The sequence below is a fragment of the Oncorhynchus clarkii genome, unplaced genomic scaffold (genome assembly GCF_045791955.1).
Source record: "Oncorhynchus clarkii lewisi isolate Uvic-CL-2024 unplaced genomic scaffold, UVic_Ocla_1.0 unplaced_contig_4447_pilon_pilon, whole genome shotgun sequence".
Classification (NCBI taxonomy): Eukaryota; Metazoa; Chordata; class Actinopteri; order Salmoniformes; family Salmonidae; genus Oncorhynchus; species Oncorhynchus clarkii.
In genome coordinates, this window is record NW_027260867.1 from 79317 (window position 1) to 102390 (window position 23074).

General features: G+C 42.8%; 2 protein-coding genes across 2 annotated transcripts; both read right to left on the minus strand.

Moving 5' to 3' along the window:
* Nucleotides 1–2810: 2810 nt before the first annotated feature.
* On the minus strand, nucleotides 2811–3815 carry LOC139401987 (forkhead box protein D1-like). The gene has a single exon (XM_071146024.1). The coding sequence runs from the start codon at nucleotides 3813–3815 to the stop codon at nucleotides 2811–2813; it is 1005 nt and encodes a 334-aa protein (XP_071002125.1).
* A 9715-nt stretch (nucleotides 3816–13530) lies between these two features.
* LOC139401982 (ferredoxin-2, mitochondrial-like) lies at nucleotides 13531–16824 on the minus strand. Its single transcript, XM_071146018.1, has 5 exons — nucleotides 16647–16824; nucleotides 16025–16076; nucleotides 15662–15768; nucleotides 15222–15309; nucleotides 13531–15082 (listed from the first exon to the last, which is right to left on the minus strand). Exons 1-5 carry the CDS (start codon nucleotides 16822–16824, stop codon nucleotides 14926–14928), a joined length of 582 nt encoding a protein of 193 aa, XP_071002119.1. The 3' UTR covers nucleotides 13531–14925.
* Between the last annotated feature and the right edge of the window lie 6250 nt (nucleotides 16825–23074).

Consider the following 23074-nt stretch of genomic DNA (forward strand, 5'->3'; position numbering starts at 1 on the left):
ACTGGGGTTTGTGACTGATGGTGTGGTACAGATGTGTACGTGCGCGTGCGTGCGCACACACACACACAGATTGATATGTGTTGGATCGGTTAAGGGGTGAGTGAGGGTGAAGTCATGACATCTGGCTGTCTTCTCTGACATCACGTAGCGAGGCTAAACATAGCAGAGAAAATAGGGCTATTTGGACATTTATTTTTTCCTGCTTTTGTTGTGGTCCTATTTCTAGCTATGAGATAATTGGAAACATTCGGTTCATCACATCTCTAAAAGTAATAGAAAAGAATCTGGGACCATATTCATAAAATGTCTCTGAGTGCTGATGTAGGATCAGTTTTGCCGTGGCAACACGCCTTTTATATCATAATGAATAAGATTATATGGACAAGGGGGACCTGATCCTAGATCAGCACTTCTATTCTGAGATGCTTTTTGAATACAGGTCCTGGGGTAAGAACATTGCGGTCAAAGTTATTTCATCAGAATAGGATGGAAGGATTTTACTTGACAGTCCCTATTTACACTTCTGTGGTAAGAATGGAATTGTTGCACTTACTTCAAAGAGTTCTAAACTACCTGGTACTTAACGGCACATAGGAGTGGTTGTTTCAGTAAAACACAAAGATCCAAATGTAATTATAGGTAATTATGATGTCATTTCTCAGTAACCGGGTAAATACCTGACTGTAAAATCAAAGCCACTCTTTGTCACCACCATCACCATTGTTAAACTCTCTTTCTCTCTGTTACTCTTCAGATGTTCCCCTTTTTCAAACACATCTCTTTCTCCTTCACTTGAGTCTCTGTCCTCTACTAAACTCCTTTCTGGCACCATCATCTGTATCCTTGTTCTCCTGAAACTCAGAAGCTCCACACAAACACTTGTGCACGTGCACACACTTTCTCTCTCTCTCTCTCTCTCTCTCCATCTATCCCTTCCTCCCTTCATCTCTCTCATTCTCTGTGGATGCATGGCTGAAGTGTGAGCTCATAGGCCTTCTGGGTGGCACTCCTGCTATATGTCACTGTCATCTGTTGCCACAAGGGGGGTCCCCTTTTCCAAATACACACTCCTTCATATCGCCCGCCATGCTCGCACACGGGCCTTTAAAACACGGTGCAGAGTTGAGTTTTAATGGGGCGCACGGGTGTCGCGCACACACACACACACACACACACACACACACAGAACAGTTAAACAGAGGCAGGGGAACGGGGGAAGGAGAAAAAGGTATAATTGATTAAAAGCCCAATATGATGGTGTGTGCCAGGAAAAACAAACTGCTCAAAGAGATGACCAATGGTGGAAAGTGGAGAGGTTTTGTGTGTTCCGATGCTCAGCAATCCAATAACACTAGGATTTATAGCAGGAGATCAAATGCTCCAAAACACATGTCCATCCATTCCCCAAAACTCAATAATGACTCCCATCCACAAATGTATGTATTAATAGTATCCCTATGCTGTATCCACTGATGGTTTCAACTAAAGTGAGCAATATGAGTGTGTTAAAGCTGTGTAGTAATGCTGACACGGGTCTTTCTGAAACGGAGAGGCAGGCATATGGTAAACACTATAACCCAAGTCCAAGACAGCACGCAGAATCTATAGACACAGACAAATATAGGCTACATTGAAGTAAACAACTGCACATTACACTCAATATAACAATGTGATGTTTAATGTAGGCTGGATCTCTCTAGATGCGTCTGATTAATCGTGTAGCAACATTACAGAACAAGCAGATGTTTCATAACTTATTTAGCGTGCCGGATTTGGAACTGTAGGCCTTTATAATACCAAGGCGTTCGTTTTGACTGTGGAATGCCTTCTAACACATGTAGGGGTGCAGGACACGCACCGATTCACACACACACGCAAACAGAGAAACTCGAGCGAGAGATGAAGAATGGGCAGATGTGTGTGTGCACTGTGAGATCTTGCATATACATTACACATTTAAAAAAATAAAAAAATATGTGGAAATCAATCACACGTTGACACGAAGAGTAAAATAAAAATAAACTCAATGATGTCGTCACATTTAAACGGTTTCCACTCGCGTGCCCAAGCAGGTGAAGCTCATGTTTTCTGCCACGCAGGCATGTCCAAATGTAGCAGAAATTAAGCTACTGAATGAAACATTTTCAAATTATAATTTGTAAAATTATAACGCCAGTCAATCAAACCAAATATTGTCAACTTTAACAAAAATAAGACCAGGCACCTTTCAAAATAAAAGGCTATTGAAAACTTGTGGTTTTATGTTTCAGGGCTCCACATTGTTTGCGCTCCAAATATTTTGAGTGTTTTTGAGTCCACGGTGTAGGAAAACACACTTCGCCTTAAAAATAAATAAGGCCAAATATAACATTGTCAAAGTATAGAGATTACATTTGCCACTGGCAAAATTGGCACATTTGGGAGATTAGGCTAATTCGGAGAGGTTCTGCTTTAGTGAATCAAGAGAAGTTGTAGAATAAATCTGACATGTTCAATTTGATTTGTAAAAAATTCAGTGTTGTTTTCAACATTACAATTAATGATGTTGCCAAATGTCGTTAGAAATCAAATGAAAACATGTAATTATAAAGTGCTTATTTACACAAAATATAGGCCTCAAACATTTATATTGCAAAACATATTTTTTTGGTTGGCCACTAACATTGTTAGAAATGTTGACTCAATTGACACATCTTCAAAACATATATTTTTTTCATTTGAAGCATTTGTTTAATTGAATAGATACAAATCTATGAAAGGTGGTTTTCCCTAATGAATCCTCGTCAATACAGAAAACACTATTGATTAAGCTATTTGTCACCAAGTTGCTGCAAGAGTTCATTTGCTATACGGCTGGAGTTGGGGAGAGAGCGTAGTTTGTGGTACTCGGGATGAAAGCTCCAGAGATGCGGAGCGCCCATTGAATGGAGCGAGGCCGGGGACAGAAATGAAGATCCTGGGACCAAAGCTTGGGCCACTGTGGAGGCTGAGCGGCGCGTCGTTTCGAAATTATCAAAGCTAAGAGACGGATGTGGAAGAAATGTCTTTTGGACAACGTTCGAATTCCTTGATAAAAGTGAGGACAGCGCGGGCAAGATGCTGCTCACTGGTGGGATGCTTTGGTTAGAAACAGAATGATGTTCGATGCCCAAGTGATGGTACAATTCCAAACCGGGTACCTGAAAATGACACGGCCCTATTCCGTTTGTCCCGTTGAAGGAAAATCCAGGGAGCACGCTGCTGCGCTCGAGCGGGCATCGGGTGTCCATCATCCCAAATCGGTAATTCTGCCGTTTGAAACGTTTCCTCCGCCGTAGGAAGCTCCCGTTCTCGAACATATGAGACGACATAGGGTCTAACGTCCAGTAGTTCCCCTTCCCGGGGTTACCGGGCTCCCGGGGCATTTTGACGAAGCAGTCGTTGAGGGACAAGTTGTGACGGATGGAGTTCTGCCACGCCGGGAACCTCTCCCCGTAATACGTGAAGCGCTGGCTGATGAAGTCACAGATCTCCGAGAGAGTCAGTCTTTTCTTCGGGCTCTGGAGGATTGCCATGGTGATAAGAGCGATGTAGGAGTACGGAGGTTTCACCGAGGCAGCGATTCTCTCTGTGCAGTTCGGCGTAAAGTCACCATCATCCTCCGTATCCTTCGCTGGCTGTTTTGGAGACAAGGACGCAGCGCTTTGCTGCTCCAAATCGGCCCCGTCTTCTTTGGTTAAAGATACATACCCCTGGTTCCGTGTAGCTTTGTTCCCTTTTCCATCCACGTCGACATCTGCCCTCTCCATGAGTTCGAGCTCTCCTTCCAGGGTCATAATCCTCTCGCGGGTCCGGTGCCACCTGCATGCGCCAACAGGCGAGATGATGAGCCTCGGGTCGGACACCAGCCAGAGCCGACACACGCGACGGGCCTGCCTCCTGCCTTTTCGCTTTTCAATAACAACAAAAAAAAGAAAACCCAGCTGCCCCAAAATACTTTTCACCCCCCTCCTCCTGCTGCTCTTCCTCTTCAGTCCTGAAAATAATTACGACAAAGACTTACTAACGTAAACATCCATCACAAGCAGTCACAACAATCATTAGGCCTACAAACGTGTTTTTGATCTTGGGGAGAACTAACGTATGGAATAAAGCATAGGCCATTAGACAACTTTATGTCCAACACACAATGGCACATTAGGACGTAGTCTTTGGGGCTTGTTGTCATACACTCAATACAAATTCACTTTGTACTCAAATCAGAAGCCTGATTGTAATCATTTGATGGGTGAACTATTGTCAGTTTTCTTCGACACGTTTCACATAACAGGACTCAAGAATATATCCCGTTTTCCCATTTGTAAAACCATTATTGAATACCTACAGCCTTTTATTTGAATAGAATCGGTCTCCCACAACAAATGCCAAACCTACCCAGTTCTCGATCCATAGCATCCTTTTATGATGGCTTTTATTTCACTTGAGTCAAATATGGTTAAAAATGTATTGTTTTCTGAAAGGAGAAATGAATGAAGAAGCACTGAACTAGAGAGCTAGGACAAAATGACTTCGGTGCCAGAGCACACGCACACCTGCTGCGTTTTTACGTGTGGTCTCTTTGCAGTAATGCATAAACATTGTAAGGGTGTTAAAGACACTAGCTAGCTCGATATTGTATAATCAATTAAAATTCTTTATGTATTAGCCATTTTTTCCATTAAGTTTATGGCCAGCTATAACGAATAATATATGATTTAACTAAATGTTATTAGGTTAGGCCACTTATCTATACATGTGAAACACAAGCTAGCAGTAGACATATTTTACTTTAAAACTGGTCTATACTAAATACTTCATGAGAATTCCAATATTTCCAGCAGATAATGCAAGTGGGTGGCCAAGCACATGGCTAATACTGTGTAGTTATTATTTCAGAATGGATTATGCACTTTTCTGATTTGAAAAAGACACATCGGCAAAAGAAAAGAGCCGTTTCACTACAGGCACAAAATAATGCACAGGCCAGGTCATGTATTCAATCCTGCTGCAGCAGTGTCTGATATTAAACTTGCAGCTTTCTTATTTTGATACATTTTAATAGTCCCACTAATTGCATTTAATTTAAGCATGAAAACATCCCTGAAGCAATTCTCACAAATCAGTTTGAATATGGTTCCGCATCAATTCATATACCTCATTCTAGACCAAGTCGTAGGCACACACATTCAGAGGGTTGAGAGATTAAATGAAAACAAACCGAATAAGATATGTTAACACGAATTTTATGCACACCAAACCCAAAAGTGTAGTACACACTAACACAAACGTTTATTTTTTATTTGTTTACAGGAAACAGTCGAGATAAGGAATTGCTTCATCTCTAATCCAGCCAGTTAATGCTAAGGGCAGTCCAGAAACAACCAAATAGAAAAACACATTTTAAAAAAACAATTACAAACTAAACAAGAACAGATAATATATCACTCAAATCAATTGAACTTAATGTAACATACAAACTGGATAGCACCAAGGTCAAGCCTAGTAAACAAGGGGAGTAAACAGTCCAAAATGGCTACCTATTCCCAGTAAAGCAGGGCACAGTCTTTGGCCAGAGCCATGGGTCCTTAGTCCCAAAAGTGCACTACCTTTGGCCAGAGACTCCCAATTCCCTGAATAGTGCACTACTTTTGGCCAGAGACTCCCAATTCCCTGTATAGTGCACTACTTTTGTCAGGGTCATTTCAGACAGACAGTCTATTGTCAGACACAGCCTCCAAGCAGGAGACTGCTCTTCATTTGAACTCTTTCTTCCTAAAGTGACAAGTGCACGCTACAGTGCTAAAAGCAGCCAGACCCGTCAGACTGTGACTCACCATGGCTCAGCCAACACCCTGACCCACTATGACAGTATGTGATGTAATAAGTGATCAAATAACTCCAAGAGTCAAAGTCAGGAGGTGTGGCCAATTACCATGTACCTGGAAGGGGACTGTCTGTGGTATCAGTGTCTAGGACCTCATGCCAAGGCCTAAGTGTGTTCCCTTCCCCTACAAGGCAGAGTGCTTGCGGTGGGACGTAGCCAGCCGTGATAAGTTTCCACATTTGAAGCAGCGCGAGTTGGAGTTGCCCTCCTTCCTAGGGATGTGCCAACACTGCAGACAGCGTACCTTGTACTTCTTATACCTGAGGAGTAAGAAGACATGGAGGAGAATAACAGGGGATTTACAATTGAGGTTGGAAGTTTACATATACCTTAGCCAAATACATTTAAACTCAGTTTTTCACAATTCCTTGCATTTAATCCTAGTAAAAATTCCCTGTCTTAGGTCAGTTAGGATCACCACTTTATTTTAAGAATGTGAAATGTCAGAATAATAGAAGAGAGAATGATTTATTTCAGATTTTATTTCTTTCATCACATTCCCAGTGGGTCAGAAGTTTACATACACTCAATTAGTATTTGGTAGCATTGCCTTTAAATTGTTTAACTTGGGTCAAAACGTGTCGGGTAGCCTTCCACAAGCTTCCCACAATAAGTTCGGTGAATTTTTGCCCATTCCTCCTGACAGAGCTGGTGTAACTGAGTCAGGTTTGTAGGCCTCCTTGCTTGCACACACACTTTTTCCGTTCCGCCCACAAATTTTCTATAGGATTGAGGTCAGGGTTTTGAGCTAGCCACTCCAATACCTTGACTTTGTTGTCCTTAAGCCATTTTGCCACAAATTTGGAAGTATGCTTGGGGTCAATGTCCATTTGGAAGACCCATTTGCGACCAAGCTTTAACTTCCTGACTTGATGTCTTGAGATGTTGCTTCTATATATCCAAATAATTTCCCTTCCTCATGGAGCTATCTATTTTGTGAAGTGCACCAGTCCCTCCTACAGCAAAGCACCTCCACAACATGATGCTGCCAACTCCGTGCTTCACGGATGAGATGTTGTTCTTCGGCTTGCAAGCCTCCCCCTTTTTCCTCCAAACATAACGATGGTCATTATGGCCAAACAGTTCCATTTTTGTTTCATCAGACCAGGGGGCATTTCTCCAAAAAGTACAATCTTTGTCCCCATGTGCAGTTGCAAACTGTAGTCTGACTTTTTTATGGCGGTTTTGGAGCAGTGGCTTCTTCCTTGCTGAGCATCCTTTCAGGTTATGCCGACATAGGACTTGTTTTACTGTGGATATAGATACTTTTGTACCCGTTTCCTCCAGCATCTTCACAGGGTCCTTTGCTGTTGTTCTGGGATTGATTTTCACTTTTCGCACCAAAGTACATTCATTTCTAGGAGACAGAACGAGTCTCCTTCCTGAGCAGTATGACGGCTGCGTGGTCCCATGATGTTTAGATTTGCGTACTATTGTTTGTACAGATGAACGTGGTACCTTCAGGCGTTTGGAAATTGCTCCCAAGGGTGAACCAGATTTGTGGAGGTCTACACTTTTTGTGTAGACCTGATTTCTTTTGATTTTCCCATGATGTCAAGCAAAGAGGCACTGAGTTTGAAGGTAGGCCTTTGAAATACATCCACAGGTACACCTCCAATTGACTCAAATTATGCCAATTAACCTATCAGAAGCTTCTAAAAACATGACATAATTTTCTGTAATTTTCCAATCTGTTTAAAGGCAGTCAATTTAGTGTATGTAAACTTCTGACCAACTGGAATTGTGATACAGTGAATGATAAATGAAATAATCTGTAAACAATTGTTGGAAAAACTACTTGTGTCATGCACAAAGTAGATGTCCTAACAGACTTGCCAAAACTTTAGTTTGTTAACAAGAAATTTGTGGGGTGGTTGAAAAACACGTTTTAATGACTCCAACCTAAGTTATAGTAAACATCCGACTTCAACTGTAGGTCACAGTGATTGATGGCCTTACGTGTCCTTCAAGTTCTAATTCTGCTCACATACAGGGTTATGCAATATTGTGGTCATCAAACCATCTATGTCACGGTCACCATTTACTATAACCACAGGGTCAGAGTTCATGGCCACGTGACTTGACCAGGAGAAACTCTGGGCCGTGACGATGTGCTTGATAATGCACTGTATTTAATGTGACTCACCTTATTCCACAGGCGTTACACAGCGGGGTACCGTCCTCAGCATCTCGCCACAGAGGAGTCTTCATGGTGCAGCAAGAGGCACAGATCTTATTCTCTGATGGGGAGGAGAAAGGAGTGGCTATCAGTACAAACAAACAGGCCTTGTGCCCTAATCCTCCTAAATATATGTTGTAGAATAATGAAATGACATGTTTCCATGACTCAGTATGCAGCTTCTCTCTCATTCGGTTTTCTTTCTAGGTGCACGGTGAGTGGGAGTGCCAAAGCACAACCTGATCTCGCAACCCTGCCCTCAACACTGTACACTACGTTACTCATTAAAGTCTTAGGATGTTTACACAGCCGTTTCCCAAAATACCTCCATTAAAACTCCCCCTCATCAAATGTATTCCACCTGTCTATGGTTCTAGTTAAAGTGTTTGGATTTGTGTCGTAATGGTACCCCCTCCTGGATTACTGGAGTAGAAATAGTTCTACACAAAACACTGCAATTAACCTCTCATGAACCCTTTTTTCTAAGAGTGTAGTGTTCTGCCTATTTCTACGGTGCTGGTATTGTTTTGTGCAGTAGTGGCGCCCCCTCCTGGTGAAGAGTGATAGAGATTGGTAGTCACTGGAGGAGGGGTCGCTCTCTTCAGAGCTGCTGGTCCTCATGGAACTCTGGGATGAACGGGACCTGCCTGCTCTCAGTGACCTCCTGGTCGGACCACTAGAGAGCTCTTCACTAGGACACACACACACACACAAGTTTGTAGAGAACATTGTGAGATATTTTACAACAATATACCGCATAAGGAAATTTGTGACATACAAATTTAATTTAATATAATACGGTTTATTACGGCAGCGCTAAATAATATAATACATGTTTTTGAGTTATGGGGAGAAAGAGCAAAGCACTCTGACATCAACCATACCTGTACTTCTTGGAGGTGATGAGAAGGCGACACTGCTCCCTGCTGTCGTCCAGCTCCGTCTGCATCCGGAACGTCACTCCCTGGAAGTCTGGGTCTCCAACATCCACACTCCGGCTGGGACGGAGCTGCTTCCTGGGGGCCTTGGTGGACCTCCACATGGGGTCAGAGGGAGAGGGAGACTGGGGGGCTGCGGGGTTAGTGTCCATGTCGTCCTCCAAGTCCCTGCACCTTTGGGTGAGGTCCAATGGAGAGTCTGTAATAATACTGGTATCTTGTACTGTGTCTGTGTCCTCTTCCATGGAGCTTTCGTTGAGCTCTGCTTTGACGCCTGCAAAACTGCCATCTTGTACTGATTTTGCGTTCACAATCACAGACCCTGCTTCACTGTTCAATATGAGCAACATAGTATTATAAGGGGAGTTCGGGGCTGGTGGCATGTCTTCCTTGGGGTCAAAGGTAAAACATATGTTTGAGTTGAAGTCCAGGGTCATGTTAAGGTTCAGCTCTTCTGGGCCTGGATGTAAGCATGTCATGGGGTCTACGGAGGGAGACAGACTTGCTGCATCCTTAATTGTAGCTACTTTGTGGACAAGCGTTTGCCCAAACAGGTTTATATATGACACAGACGGATGTTTAACTGACAGCCCGTCTTTTGCCTCAGGACGGACCTCCTTCACTGTGTTGTCGTCTTGGACTAAGGCACAGGGGACCTTTCTGCTTTCTTCACTCACAGACAATCCATCACCGTTAAGACAAAATGTGGCTCCTGTTTCTTTGTTCGTTACAACGTCAGAGTCTGAAGCTCCCACACCAGGTTTAGTTTTGTAGCTGCCATTGACATCCGGTGATGTCTGAGAACTGGTACCTGGACATGTGGGTGAGCAATAACCACCTCCACCCAACTCCCCCATCTCTCCCCTGGACCCGACATGCGGATGGGGAGAATCCCCTCTGGTACTGACTAGAGTGGGGCAGACAGGGACAGTGTTCTTACTGTACCCCACACCTTCAGGAGGATGATCGTCAGAGTCAATAGGAACCAACTGAGCCCTAGAGGAGGTTCCCTCTTGGTCATCTGACTGGAGGAGTCTCTCACACTGCATGTTGATCAGGCTCATCAACTCCCACGGACTGCTGCTACTATGACGGCTGGGCAGGACTGAGTTTGTATGTCTCCTACATTGTTCTAAGTCATCTTTTGGCTGGTTATGAAGGCTCATGAGAGAGGAATTGTGCTGAGGAGGAGAAGGTCTATGATCAGACACTTGATTCTTTTTAGACCTTTCATTTGATACAGGTAAAGTCTTAGGCTTTGAGTCTATGGAGCGGTTGTGGACAGGGGTGGGAGTTGCTAGCTTGGAGGCTTCTTGGATGAGGTAGAGGATAGTGGACTGGGTCACCTGAAGAAAAATAAAAGAAGACTCAACCACACACTGAGATAATATTGACCCACGTCAAGCACAGCACACACACCTGCAGGCCCTCCTGGGTGTCCGGATCTTCCATGGTCACTTGGGCTGCCTGGTCTGTAAATGGCTCCTGTGCTCATGTTGATGTGCCCATATTGTGGAAAGAAAACAATTGGAAAGTGGAAAGTGTATCAGCTGAATACAGTACCAGTCAAAAGTTTGGACACACCTACTCATTCAAGGATTTTTCTTGATTTTTTATATTTTCTACATCGTAGAATAATAGTGAAGACATCAAAACTATGAAATAACACATATGGAATCATGTAGTAACCAAAAAAGGGTTAAACATATCAAAATATATTTTATATTTGAGATTCTTCAAATAGCCATCCTTTGCCTTGATGACAGCTTTGCACACTATTGGCAGTCTCTCAACCAGCTTCACGATGTAGTCACCTGGAATGCATTTCAATTAACAGGTGTGCCTTAAAAAGTTTGTTCTTAATGCTTTTGAGCCAATCAGTTGTGTTGTGACAAGGTAGGGTTGGTATACAGAAGCTTGCCCTATTTGGTAAAAGACCAAGTCCATAATATGGAAAAACAGCTCAAATAAGGAAAGAGGAACGATAGTCCATCATTACTTGAAGACACGAAGGCCAATATGGACATTTTCAATAACTTTGAAAGTTTCTTCAAGTGCAGTCACAAAAACCATCAAGCATTATAATGAAACTGGCTCTCATGAGGACCGCTACATGAAAGGAAGATCCAGAGTTACCTCTGCTGCAGAGAATAAGCTCATTAGAGTTAACTGCACCTCAGATTGCAGCCCAAATAAATGCTTCACAGCATTCAAGTCACAGACTCATCTCAACATCAACTTTTCAGAGGAGACTGCGTGAATCAGGTTTTCATGGTCAATTTGCTGCCAAGAAACCACTACTAAAGGCCACCAATAATAAGAAGACTTGCTTGGGACAAGAAACACAAGCAATTAGACCGGTGGAAATCTGTCCTTAGGGCTGATGAGTCCAAATTTGAGTTTTTTGGTTCCAACTGCCGTGTCTTTGTGAGACACAGACTAGGTTAAAAGGATGATCTCCGCTTGTGTGGTTCCCACCGTGAAGCATGGAGGAAGAGGTGTGATGGTGCTATGCTGGTGACACTGTCTGTGATTTATTTAGAATTCAAGGCACACTTAACCAGCATGGCTACCACAGCATTCTGCAGCGATACGCCATCCCATCTGGTTTGCGCTTAGGGGGTCTATTGTTTGTTTTTCAACAGGACAACGACACAAAACCCACCTCCGGGGTGTTTAAGGGCTATTTGACCAAGAAGTAGAGTGATGGAGTTCTGCATCACCGAACCTCAACCAAATTGAGACGTTTTGGGATGAGTCGGACCGCAGAGTGAAGGAAAAGCAGCCAACAAGTGCTCAGCATATGTAGGAACTCCTTCAGGACGGTTGGAAAAGCATTCCTCATGAAGCATTCTCTCTGGTTGAAAGAATGCCAAGAGTGTGCAAAGCTGTCATTAAGGCAAAGGGTGGCTATTTGAAGAATCTTAAATATATTTGGATTTGTTTATGACTTTTTTGGTTACTACATGATTCAATGGTGTCATTTCATAGTTTTGATATCTTCACTCTATTCTACAATGTAGAAAATAGTGAAAAATAAAGAAAAACACTTGAATGACTATGTGTTTAAAACTTTTTACCGGTATACATACACACACACACACACACACACACACACACACACTAAATAAAAACAAATACTTACAAATTACAATAAATGATTACATACGATAGTTGATTTCATTATACTATAATAATTCAAGCTAAAAAGATTGTAAAGTAGCCTATTAGTACCCTACTACTCTTAACTACAACAGTCTGAATTAGCTGTCAAAATCAAATTAGCTTCGTGAGCAGAGCTAGAATTAATGGCCCAACAAACCTTTAGCAAATAATGAGTAAGCCGACAATGACATTCTAACTAACACGATATAGCCTATTGATACACACTTACTTTGTCAAATTGTATGAATTTCTCCTCAAAACGTAACCATCTGCATTCTACTATTTGATAGACGTCCTGAATGAGTATGACACATCTTGCTCGAGCTCACTGCTCAGTCTGAGGGCACACTGAGGCCGTGCGTTTGAATACGAACTTTTCTGCCACACAATATCTCCACATCCTACCTTAGAAAATATCAAGTATTTAAATAAAAAATCGAATTATGAGATCCCTGTGATCGATCGGATGAAATTGTTATTGAAACTATCGAGCTCAATCGTTTGATTATGTAATGCCCTGATCACGTTGGTGATCACGGTTGTCTCTTACCAAGGCGATCAGGGCCAACATGCAGATTCACCCTTGGTTTTCTCACTGAATCCGTCTTGAGAGAGATTACAAGTTATTTCCCTCAATTTGATCACTAGCTTCAGGAAATTGATAGTCACGTTACCGCAATGCATTTGTTGTTGGGCCTACAGGATGCCACAGATGTCTGTGATTGAAGTTGATTGAACACATAAACACATAAAAGTGTGGGTTGAGTGATTTGCGTTCTGGATTTTCCCGAATTGTCGGCCTTGTGGCGCCTCGGTTTCTTCTGTATATATATAAAACGTTTTTACATACTGGTAAATAGGCTACTAAAAATTGTAGGTCTACTGTTGAGTTTGACTAGCGATGCTTTATCTTGAACCATTTAAAATGATCTCCCACACAAAACAAATACAATGTATCAGTATTTAGCAGTGACACATTGGTTGTTTAGAAAGGCAGCTCAATTCTGATAATTTTTCGCTAATTGGTGTTTTGACCCATCAGATCAGCTCGGGAAAAGATCTGTGATGGGTCAAAAGACCAATTATCTGAATTGGGCTGCCTAAGCGCAGCCATTTTAGCAGTGGTATTCAAAGTCAGTCCTCAAAGGGCCAGAGGTGGTTTTCTTGACCCTTGTATGATATTGCTAATTGGTCGATTATGCAATTGGTTTCCATTTCCTGGGTTTTGAGGATTTAAACTGCTCTCAAGGACTGGTGTTGAATACTGCACTTGTGGTGTTCAATTGACTTCAGTGTGGTTTTTAAAAAGCATAGGGCTTAAGACAGACTAGTACAAACTTTTGGCATTTTTATTGCACAAATCTAAAATAGACTTGCAAATTTGAGATATACCATATATACATAATACACCTACCTACACGTTTTGTGCGTATGACAGACACATTCATTACAGTACAAGTGAAAGCATTCCAGGTTCGTAAAGGAGCCAACTAATACTGGATACAGGTGTTTTTTGATGGACAGTTATGAGACTAACGGTGAATTGACAAGGCAAATCATTACTGGGTATGGATGGACAGAAACAGAAATGACTTGGGAATTGGACAAAATGCATCTGTCAGTTTAAAATGGTTTAGGCTGCATTTTGACCAATCAGATCAGCTTTGATGTGCAAAGATCTGTGATTGGAAAAAAAATATCAAAATGAGGCTGCCTGTGTGAATGCAGCCCAAGTATCTCCTTGGCATCATCAGTTATCTAACAGATTCAACCCTTTCCATTCCAATCGATCTCAAGCTGCCCTCTGCTTACAAAACACACTGCAAAAGTGCTACATCAGAGACGGTTAATGATTCCTGACAGGCTTGATGTAGGGAAAGGGCTTTCAGTGTTGTGGATGGGCTTGTTACGGTCTTGACTAGTCACCACACACCCACAACAGTAAAATTCCTAGAAACTGGCCATAAGTAGCTATAATGGTGAAAGCTATGTATACATAACATCCTGTTCATTAGCTGTATGCGAGTGCTGTTATTGTAGAGACAAGACTATTTGGAAGCTCCACCTGAGATGTGTGTATGTTGACCTTTGTAAATGAGTTGTAACATGGAATGTTCTATTCAAGGACACAAAGTTATTTGCGTAGCAATGACAACAGGCCTTTCTGAAATGCTGACTCGGGTTACTATGAAACAAACAACTGTCTGTGACATTGAACGGTTTGATAGACATCTCAATCTTGGCCTGAGAACTTTTCTATACACATGACATATTTATACATGAATGCTGAAAACCATCTAACTCTTCCACAATCAGCATTACTTTCAGTGTGAGCCAAATACAACACACTTCAGAGGCTGCGTTTACACAGGCAGCCCAATTCTGATATTTTTTCCACTAATTGGTCTTTTGACCAATCCCATCAGGGGCGCTGTCTAAATGCAGCCAGTGACTGGTATATAGCTTTTGTCTTCGGTCACACAGTCATGTGGATATGTAAGAGCATTCTTGACTTGGGAGGGATCCTTCAAGCGACTCTCTCTCTCTCTCTCTTATGACTCAGTCCTGAGGGGCCGTGTTCCAACATCCATACTAGCATACTACTTAGAATGCATGCCCAATACGTTGCTTCACACTAAGTAGGGTGCTAGTGTGGAGTGTAAACATCCATACTACTTAAGCATCCATGCCCAATACATTGCTTCACACTAAGTAGGGTGCTAGTGTGGAGTGTAGTGTCCTCAGTGTGGTTTGGGAACATGGCCGTCCACGTAGAAGTTCCTGGTGACCTTAGGCAGGGTAAGCTCGATGCCCTCCAGCTCCTGGGTGAGGATGATCTGACAGCCAAGTCTGGAGTTCTCCTGTAGCGCTGGGGCCATGTCCAGCATGTCATCCTCTCTAGTATAAGAATAATCAAATTGAAGCCATTGATTTGCATTGCATTATAAGAGTCTTGTTGACAATGAAAGTGTTTTGTTTTTTATAGTATGCGTTTGACAGGGGCAATGACATATCTTATAATAAAACAATCTCATACCTTTCGTCAGGCTCTGGTAGCTTGTCGACATGGTCTCTGTTCACATACACGTGGCACGTTGAGCAAGCTAGTGATGCCTCGCAAGCTCCTTAAAAATCATACATGGACAGGAAGAAAGAAACCAGATGTAAGTGTGGCTCCCGGGCGCAGCGGTCTAAGACAGTGCGTCTCAGTGATAGAGGCGTCACTACAGACACCCTGGTTTAAATCCAGGCTGTATCACAACCGGCCGTGATTGGGAATCCCATAGAGCAGTGCACAATTGGCCCAGCGCCGTCCGGGTTTGGCCGGTGTAGGCCATCATTGTAAAATAAGAATTTGACTTGCCTAGTTAAATAAAATAAAAAATAGTTTTCAGGAATACAATAATGGAGAAATCAATCACCAACTTTTGACCTGAATTCTCTATTGATGTCATCACAAACCCTATTAGCACTCACCTTCCAGTTCAATGTTGTGCCTATGGGCCAGGTACATTGCATTGTCTCCCACTTTGGCCTTCACTGGAATCCTCTGTCCTGATCTATCTATGTAAACCACATTCACCCTAAGAGCAGACCAAAAACAACAATATTAAAAACTCAGTTCACAAATGACAATGCAAGTGATAAATGCATGATGCCCTCAATTGACATTAAGGAAAATCGGTAACAAAGTATGTATATATCCCCTTGAGTTTGTCTGCATAAGGGTTAGGGTTACTAACCTGACCATGTATGTACTGTAATGGAGTGAAAATTGCAAATACATAAATAGCTAACAATCAATTAGCTAAATGATGCACTGGCAAAATGGTTACTTACACATCTTCTTGGGGGTCTTCTGCACTTGCACCCGCCTCACTTTGGTACAGACCTTCACAAAAAAAATAAAGACATCGTTGACGTTCAGTTCCATATCCTCTTACGGATTGTCTGACTTACAGTACGACTTTGAGACCAACTTAGTTACAGGGAATGTGCAGCTTTGGAGATTAGTGTAACTACTTATCAAACATTCTTAGCTACAGATGCCAATGTGGGTGTAATTTTATGTAACCTTTATTTAGCTAGGCAAGTAAGTTACAAAAACAACTGATTATTTACAATGACGGCCAACACCGGACGACCCGGGGCCAATTGTTCGCCGCCCTATGGGACTCCCAATTCCCAGTCAAGGCCGGTTGTGATACAGCCTGGAATCGAACCAGGATGTCTGTAGTGACGCCTCAAGCATCGAAATGCAGTGCCCTAGACCGCTACGCCACTCGGGATCCTTACCAATTGTACCTAGTTACGATGTTCGTAGACATAACTAACTAACTTGTTAGCAGCTGTCTAGCACTAAATTGATATAAATGAATTGGTTTCATGGAAGCTGAACAATTAGCTAACGTTAGATAACAATCCAAGTGTAGCTGCGATAGTTAGCAACCGATCAACTCACCTTTGGATGTCTGCAAGTGTCGGTTCAACGTCCGAAAACGATCAACATTCGACGAACTAGCTATACCATTCAAATAACTATTCAACCTGTTGAAAGGACATTTGCTACAATCTGGTATAACTCTAGAAAGTCTCAAAGTCAGCCCCACGCTCGACCGAACTCCAGCGGAGACCGCCATGATTATGTTTTGATCACGTGAATGAAAGCAGCCAATACAAAAGTAGCAATGACATACGCATGTTTGGACTGTCTTCGGTTATTTGAGCGGCAGAGGGCGCTGTTGCAACACACATTTATCGAACAAAACAATTTTTAGTCTGACTTGTCTAACTTTCCTTTATCACAAATTCTAAAGAGAACGTAATTCTGGTGCTCGCATATATATATTAATGTTATTAATTTATTTTTATTTTTTAAATCTCAGTCTTTGTGTACCAACAGTCCTCGTCTGCAATGCCTGTATATCTGTGATGTCTGTATATAGTTAAATAAAGGTTAAATAAATAAAAAAAATATCAAAGAACAACTAGGTTACTTTATCCTATGTGGATGTACCCCCAAGGAGTGCGCGTACTGATACCTTATTAATTAATGTTAACGAATGAAATATGAAATACTGCAAGCCTCAAATTCGAGCTCTATTGTTTTATATAGTTGAGGTTTTATGGGTACAACCAACATTATCCTTTGTCTTTTCAGTTCAGGTTGAATATATATATATATTTTTAATTAAACATACGTTGAGTTAGGCCTAGCCATGCGTGTGTAGGGGTGGTCAGAGACACATATTAGAGACACATATTTCCCTCAGATAACACAGATCCACAAAAAATTTGAAAACAAACCCAATTTTGATAAACTCCCATGTCTACCGGGTGAAACACCACAGTGTGCCATCACAGCAGCAATATTTGTGACCTGTTACCACAAGAAAAGGGCAACCAGTGAAGAACAAACACCATTGTAAATACAACCCAGGTGTATGTTAATTTATTTTTCCTTTTGTTCTTTAACTATTAGCACATCGTTACAACACTGTATACACAGATAATATGACATTTGAAATGTATTTATTCTTTTGGAACTTCTGTGAGTGTAATGTTAACTGTACATTTTTATTGTTTATTTCACTTTTGTTTATTATATATTTCACTTGCTCTGGCAATGTTAGCATATGCTTCCCATGCCAATGAAGCCCTTGAATTGAATTGATACTTTTAAGGAAATGGGAAACTCGATTGGAATCGTATTAATGACCATTGTGTACAGTGCCCATACATCGTCAATGGGCTGCCCGGTGCATTCTGGGACAGGGAAATCAAACCAAATCAAATTGTATTTGTCACATACACATGGTTAGCAGATGTTAATGCGAGTGTAGCGAAATGCTTGTGCTTATAGTTCCGGCCATGCAGTAATATCTAACAAGTAATCTAACCTAAAAATTTCACAACAACTACCTTGTACACACAAGTGTAAAGGAATCAATAAGAATATGTACATAAAAATATATGAATGAGTGATGGCCGAACAGCATAGGCAAGATGCAGTAGATGGTATAGAGTACAGTATATTCATATGAGATGAGTAATGTAGGGTATGTAAACATTAAATAAAGTGGCATTGTTTAAAGTGGCTAGTGATACATTTATTACATACATTTTTCCATTATTAAAGTGGCTAGGGTTGAGTCAGTATGTTGGCAGGAGCCACTCAATGTTAGTGATGGCTGTTTAACAGTCTGATGTCTTTGAGATAGAAGCTGTTTTTCAGTCTCTCGGTCCCCGCTTTGATGCACCTGTACTGACCTCGCCTTCTGGATGATAGCAGGGTGAACAGGCAGTGGCTCGGGTGGTTGTTGTCCTTGATGATCTTTTTGGCCTTCATGTGACATTGGGTGGTGTAGGTGTCCTGGAGGGCAGGTAGTTTGCCCCGGGTGATGCGTTGTGCAGACCTCACTACCCTCTGGAGAGCCTTACGGTTATGGGCGGAGCAGTTTCCGTACCAGGCGGTGATACAGTGATCGTACCAGTGATCGAAGCAATCTTGGAAGCGTGGAATCCGATTGGTCGGACCAGCGTTGAACAGACCTGAGCTCGGGTGCTTACTGTTTTAGTTTCTGTCTATAGGCAGGGGGCAACAAAATGGAGTCGACAGGATGCTCTTTATTGTGCATCTGTAAATGTTTGTGAGTGTTTTTGGTGACAAGCCACATTTCTTCAGCCTCCTGAGATTGAAGAGGCGCTGCTGCGCCTTCTTCACCACGTTGTCTGTGTGGGTGGACCATTTCAGTTTGTCCGTGATGTGTACACCGAGGAATTTAAAACTTTCCACCCTCTCCACTACTGTCCCGTCGATGTGGATATGGGGCTGCTCCCTCTGCTGTTTCCTGAAGTCCACGATCATCTCCTTTGTTTTGTTGACATTGAGTGTGAGGTTATTTTCCTGACACCACACTCCCAGGGCCCTCACCTCCTCCCTGTAGGCCGTCTCGTCGTTGTTGGTAATCAAGCCTATCACTGTAGTGTCGTCTGCAAACTTGATGATTGAGTTGGAGGCGTACATGGCCAGGCAGTCGTGGGTGAACAGGGAGTACAGGAGAGGGCTGAGAACGCACCCTTGTGGGGCCCCAGTGTTGAGGGTCAGCGGGGTGGAGATCACCACCTGGGGGCGGCACGTCAGGAAGTCCAGGACCCAGTTGCACAGGGCGGGGTCAAGACCCAGGGTCTCGAGCTTAATGAGGAGTTTGGAGGGTACTATGGTGTTAAATGCTGAGCTGTAGTCAATGAACAGCATTCTTACATAGGTATTCCTCTTGTCCAGATGGGTTAGGTCAGTGTGCAGTGTGATTGCGATTGCGTCGTCTGTGGACCTATTTAGGGACGTAAGCAAATTGGAGTGGGTCTAGGGTGTCAGGTAGGGTGGAGGTGATATGGTCCTTGACTAGTCTCTCAAAGCACTGCATGATGACGGAAGTGAGTGCTACGGGGCGGTAGTCATTTAGCTCAGTTACCTTAGCTTTCTTGGTTGCAGTGAAGGAGAGCCCGCAGGTTTTGGTAGTGGGCTGTGTCAGTGGCACTGTATTGTCCTCAAAGCGGGCAAAGAAGTTGTTTAGTCTGTCTGGGAGCAAGACATCGTGGTCCGCGACTGGGCTGGTTTTTCTTTTGTAGTCCGTGATTGACTGTAGACCCTGCCACATCACTCTCGTTTCTGAGCCGCTGAATTGCGACTCTACTTTGTCTCTATACTGACGCTTAGCTTGTTTGATTGCCTTGGGGAGGGAATACAGTGCCTTGCGAAAGTATTCGGCCCCCTTGAACTTTGCGACCTTTTGCCACATTTCAGGCTTCAAACATAAAGATATAAAACTGTATTTTTTTGTGAAGAATCAACAACAAGTGGGACACAATCATGAAGTGGAATGACATTTATTGGATATTTCAAACTTTTTTAACAAATAAAAAACTGAAAAATTGGGCGTGCAAAATTATTCAGCCCCCTTAAGTTAATACTTTGTAGCGCCACCTTTTGCTGCGATTACAGCTGTAAGTCGCTTGGGGTATGTCTCTATCAGTTTTGCACATCGAGAGACTGACATTTTTTCCCATTCCTCCTTGCAAAACAGCTCGAGCTCAGTGAGGTTGGATGGAGAGCATTTGTGAACAGCAGTTTTCAGTTCTTTCCACAGATTCTCGATTGGATTCAGGTCTGGACTTTGACTTGGCCATTCTAACACCTGGATATGTTTATTTTTGAACCATTCCATTGTAGATTTTGCTTTATGTTTTGGATCATTGTCTTGTTGGAAGACAAATCTCCGTCCCAGTCTCAGGTCTTTTGCAGACTCCATCAGGTTTTCTTCCAGAATGGTCCTGTATTTGGCTCCATCCATCTTCCCATCAATTTTAACCATCTTCCCTGTCCCTGCTGAAGAAAAGCAGGCCAAACCATGATGCTGCCACCACCATGTTTGACAGTGGGGATGGTGTGTTCAGCTGTGTTGCTTTTACGCCAAACATAACGTTTTGCATTGTTGCCAAAAAGTTCAATTTTGGTTTCATCTGACCAGAGCACCTTCTTCCACATGTTTGGTGTGTCTCCCAGGTGGCTTGTGGCAAACTTTAAACGACACTTTTTATGGATATCTTTAAGAAATGGCTTTCTTCTTGCCACTCTTCCATAAAGGCCAGATTTTTGCAATATACGACTGATTGTTGTCCTATGGACAGAGTCTCCCACCTCAGCTGTAGATCTCTGCAGTTCATCCAGAGTGATCATGGGCCTCTTGGCTGCATCTCTGATCAGTCTTCTCCTTGTATGAGCTGAAAGTTTAGTGGGACGGCCAGGTCTTGGTAGATTTGCAGTGGTCTGATACTCCTTCCATTTCAATATTATCGCTTGCACAGTGCTCCTTGGGATGTTTAAAGCTTGGGAAATCTTTTTGTATCCAAATCAGTCTTTAAACTTCTTCACAACAGTATCTCGGACCTGCCTGGTGTGTTCCTTGTTCTTCATGATGCTCTCTGCGCTTTTAACGGACCTCTGAGACTATCACAGTGCAGGTGCATTTATACGGAGACTTGATTACACACAGGTGGATTGTATTTATCATCATTAGTCATTTAGGTCAACATTGGATCATTCAGAGATCCTCACTGAACTTCTGGAGAGAGTTTGCTGCACTGAAAGTAAAGGGGCTGAATAATTTTGCACGCCCAATTTTTCAGTTTTTGATTTGTTAAAAAAGTTTGAAATATCCAATAAATGTCGTTCCACTTCATGATTGTGTCCCACTTGTTGTTGATTCTTCACAAAAAAATACAGTTTTATATCTTTATGTTTGAATCCTGAAATGTTGCAAAAGGTCGCAAAGTTCAAGGGGGCCGAATACTTTCGCAAGGCACTGTAGCTACACTGTTGGATTTGGTCATGTTTCCGGTCACCTTGCCCTGATTAAAAGCAGTGGTTCACGCTTTCAGATTTGCGCGAATGCTGCCATCAATCCACGGTTTCTGGTTGGGGAATGTTTTAATAGATGCTGTGGGTACAACATCACCGACGCACTTGCTAATAAACTCGCTCACTGAATCAGCGTATTCATCAATGTTGTTGTTCGACACTATGCGGAACATATCCCAGTCCACGTGATCGAAGCAATCTTGGAAGCGTGGAATCCAATTGGTCAGACCAGCGTTGAACAGACCTGAGCTCGGGTGCTTCCTGTTTTAGTTTCTGTCTATAGGCAGGGGGCAACAAAATGGAGTCGTGGTCAGCTTTTCCGAAAGGAGGGCAGGGGAGGGCCTTATGTGAGTTGTGGAAGTTAGAACAACAATGATCCAGGGTTTTGCCAGCCCGGGTTGCGCAATCAATATGCTGATAGAATTTAGGAAGCCTTGTCTTCAGATTAGCCTTGTTAAAATCCCCAGCTACAATAAATGTGGCCGTCGATGTGTCTGCTTGGAGCGGAATATACGCGACTGTGATTATGATTGAAGAGAATTCTCTTGGTAGATAATGCGGTCGGCATTTGATTGTGAGGAAGTCAAGTGAACAAAAGGACTTGAGTTCCTGTATGTTGTTATGAGATCACACCACATCTCGTTAATCATAAGGCATACACCCCCGCCCTTCTTCTTACCAGAGAGATGCTTGTTTCTGTCGGCGCGATATGTGAAGAAACCAGGTGGCTGTACCGACTCCGATAACATCTCGAGTGAGCCATGTTTCTGTGATACAGAGAATGATACAATCTCTGATGTCTCTCTGGAAGGCAACCCTTGCTAGGATTTCATCTACCTTGTTGTCAAGAGACTGGACATTGGCGAGTAGTATGCTCGGGAGCGGTGGGCGATGTACCCGTCTACGGAGCCTGACCAGAGGACTGCGCCGTCTGCTCCTTCTACGGCGCCGTTGTTTTGGGTTGCCGGCTGGGATCCGATCCATTGCCCTGGGTGGTGGGCCAAACAGAGGATCCGCTTCGGGAAAGTCGTATTTCTGGTCGTAATGTTGGTGAGTTGACTTTGCTCTTATATCCAATAGTTCCTCCCGACTGTATGTAATAAAACCTAAGATTTCCTGGGGTAACAATGTAAGAAATAACACATTAAAAAAACAAAATACTGCATAGTTTCCTAGGAACGCGAAGCGAGGTGGCCATCTCTGTCGGCACCGGAAGTTTGGAGACCTCTCCTTCAAGGAGTGAGTAGGAGGCTGTCAACCGGCGACTGAAACTAGGTGGTGATGTTGGATTGTTTGCTAAAATGGATGACGAGGAGGAGACCTGGCTGGCGACTGTGGCAAGTTTTGGGAGCATGGCGAGGCCAGAGATGGAACAGAAGAATAAGGCCATCAGTGGGTGTTCTGCAAGCAGTACAGCAGATGAAGGAGTGGTATGAGCGTGGTGAACAGATAGACGTGGTTTTTGACAG

Coding starts and splice junctions, on each gene's coding strand:
- LOC139401987 (XM_071146024.1), bottom strand. CDS start 3,815: ATGACCCTGGAAGGAGAGCTCGAACTCATGGAGAGGGCAGATGTCGAC.
- LOC139401982 (XM_071146018.1), bottom strand. CDS start 16,824: ATGGCGGTCTCCGCTGGAGTTCGGTCGAGCGTGGGGCTGACTTTGAGA. Junction 16,077..16,646: donor ACACTTGCAGACATCCAAAG/GTGAGTTGATCG, acceptor TTTTTTGTGAAG/GTCTGTACCAAAGTGAGGCG. Junction 15,769..16,024: donor GAAGACCCCCAAGAAGATGT/GTAAGTAACCAT, acceptor GTCTGCTCTTAG/GGTGAATGTGGTTTACATAG.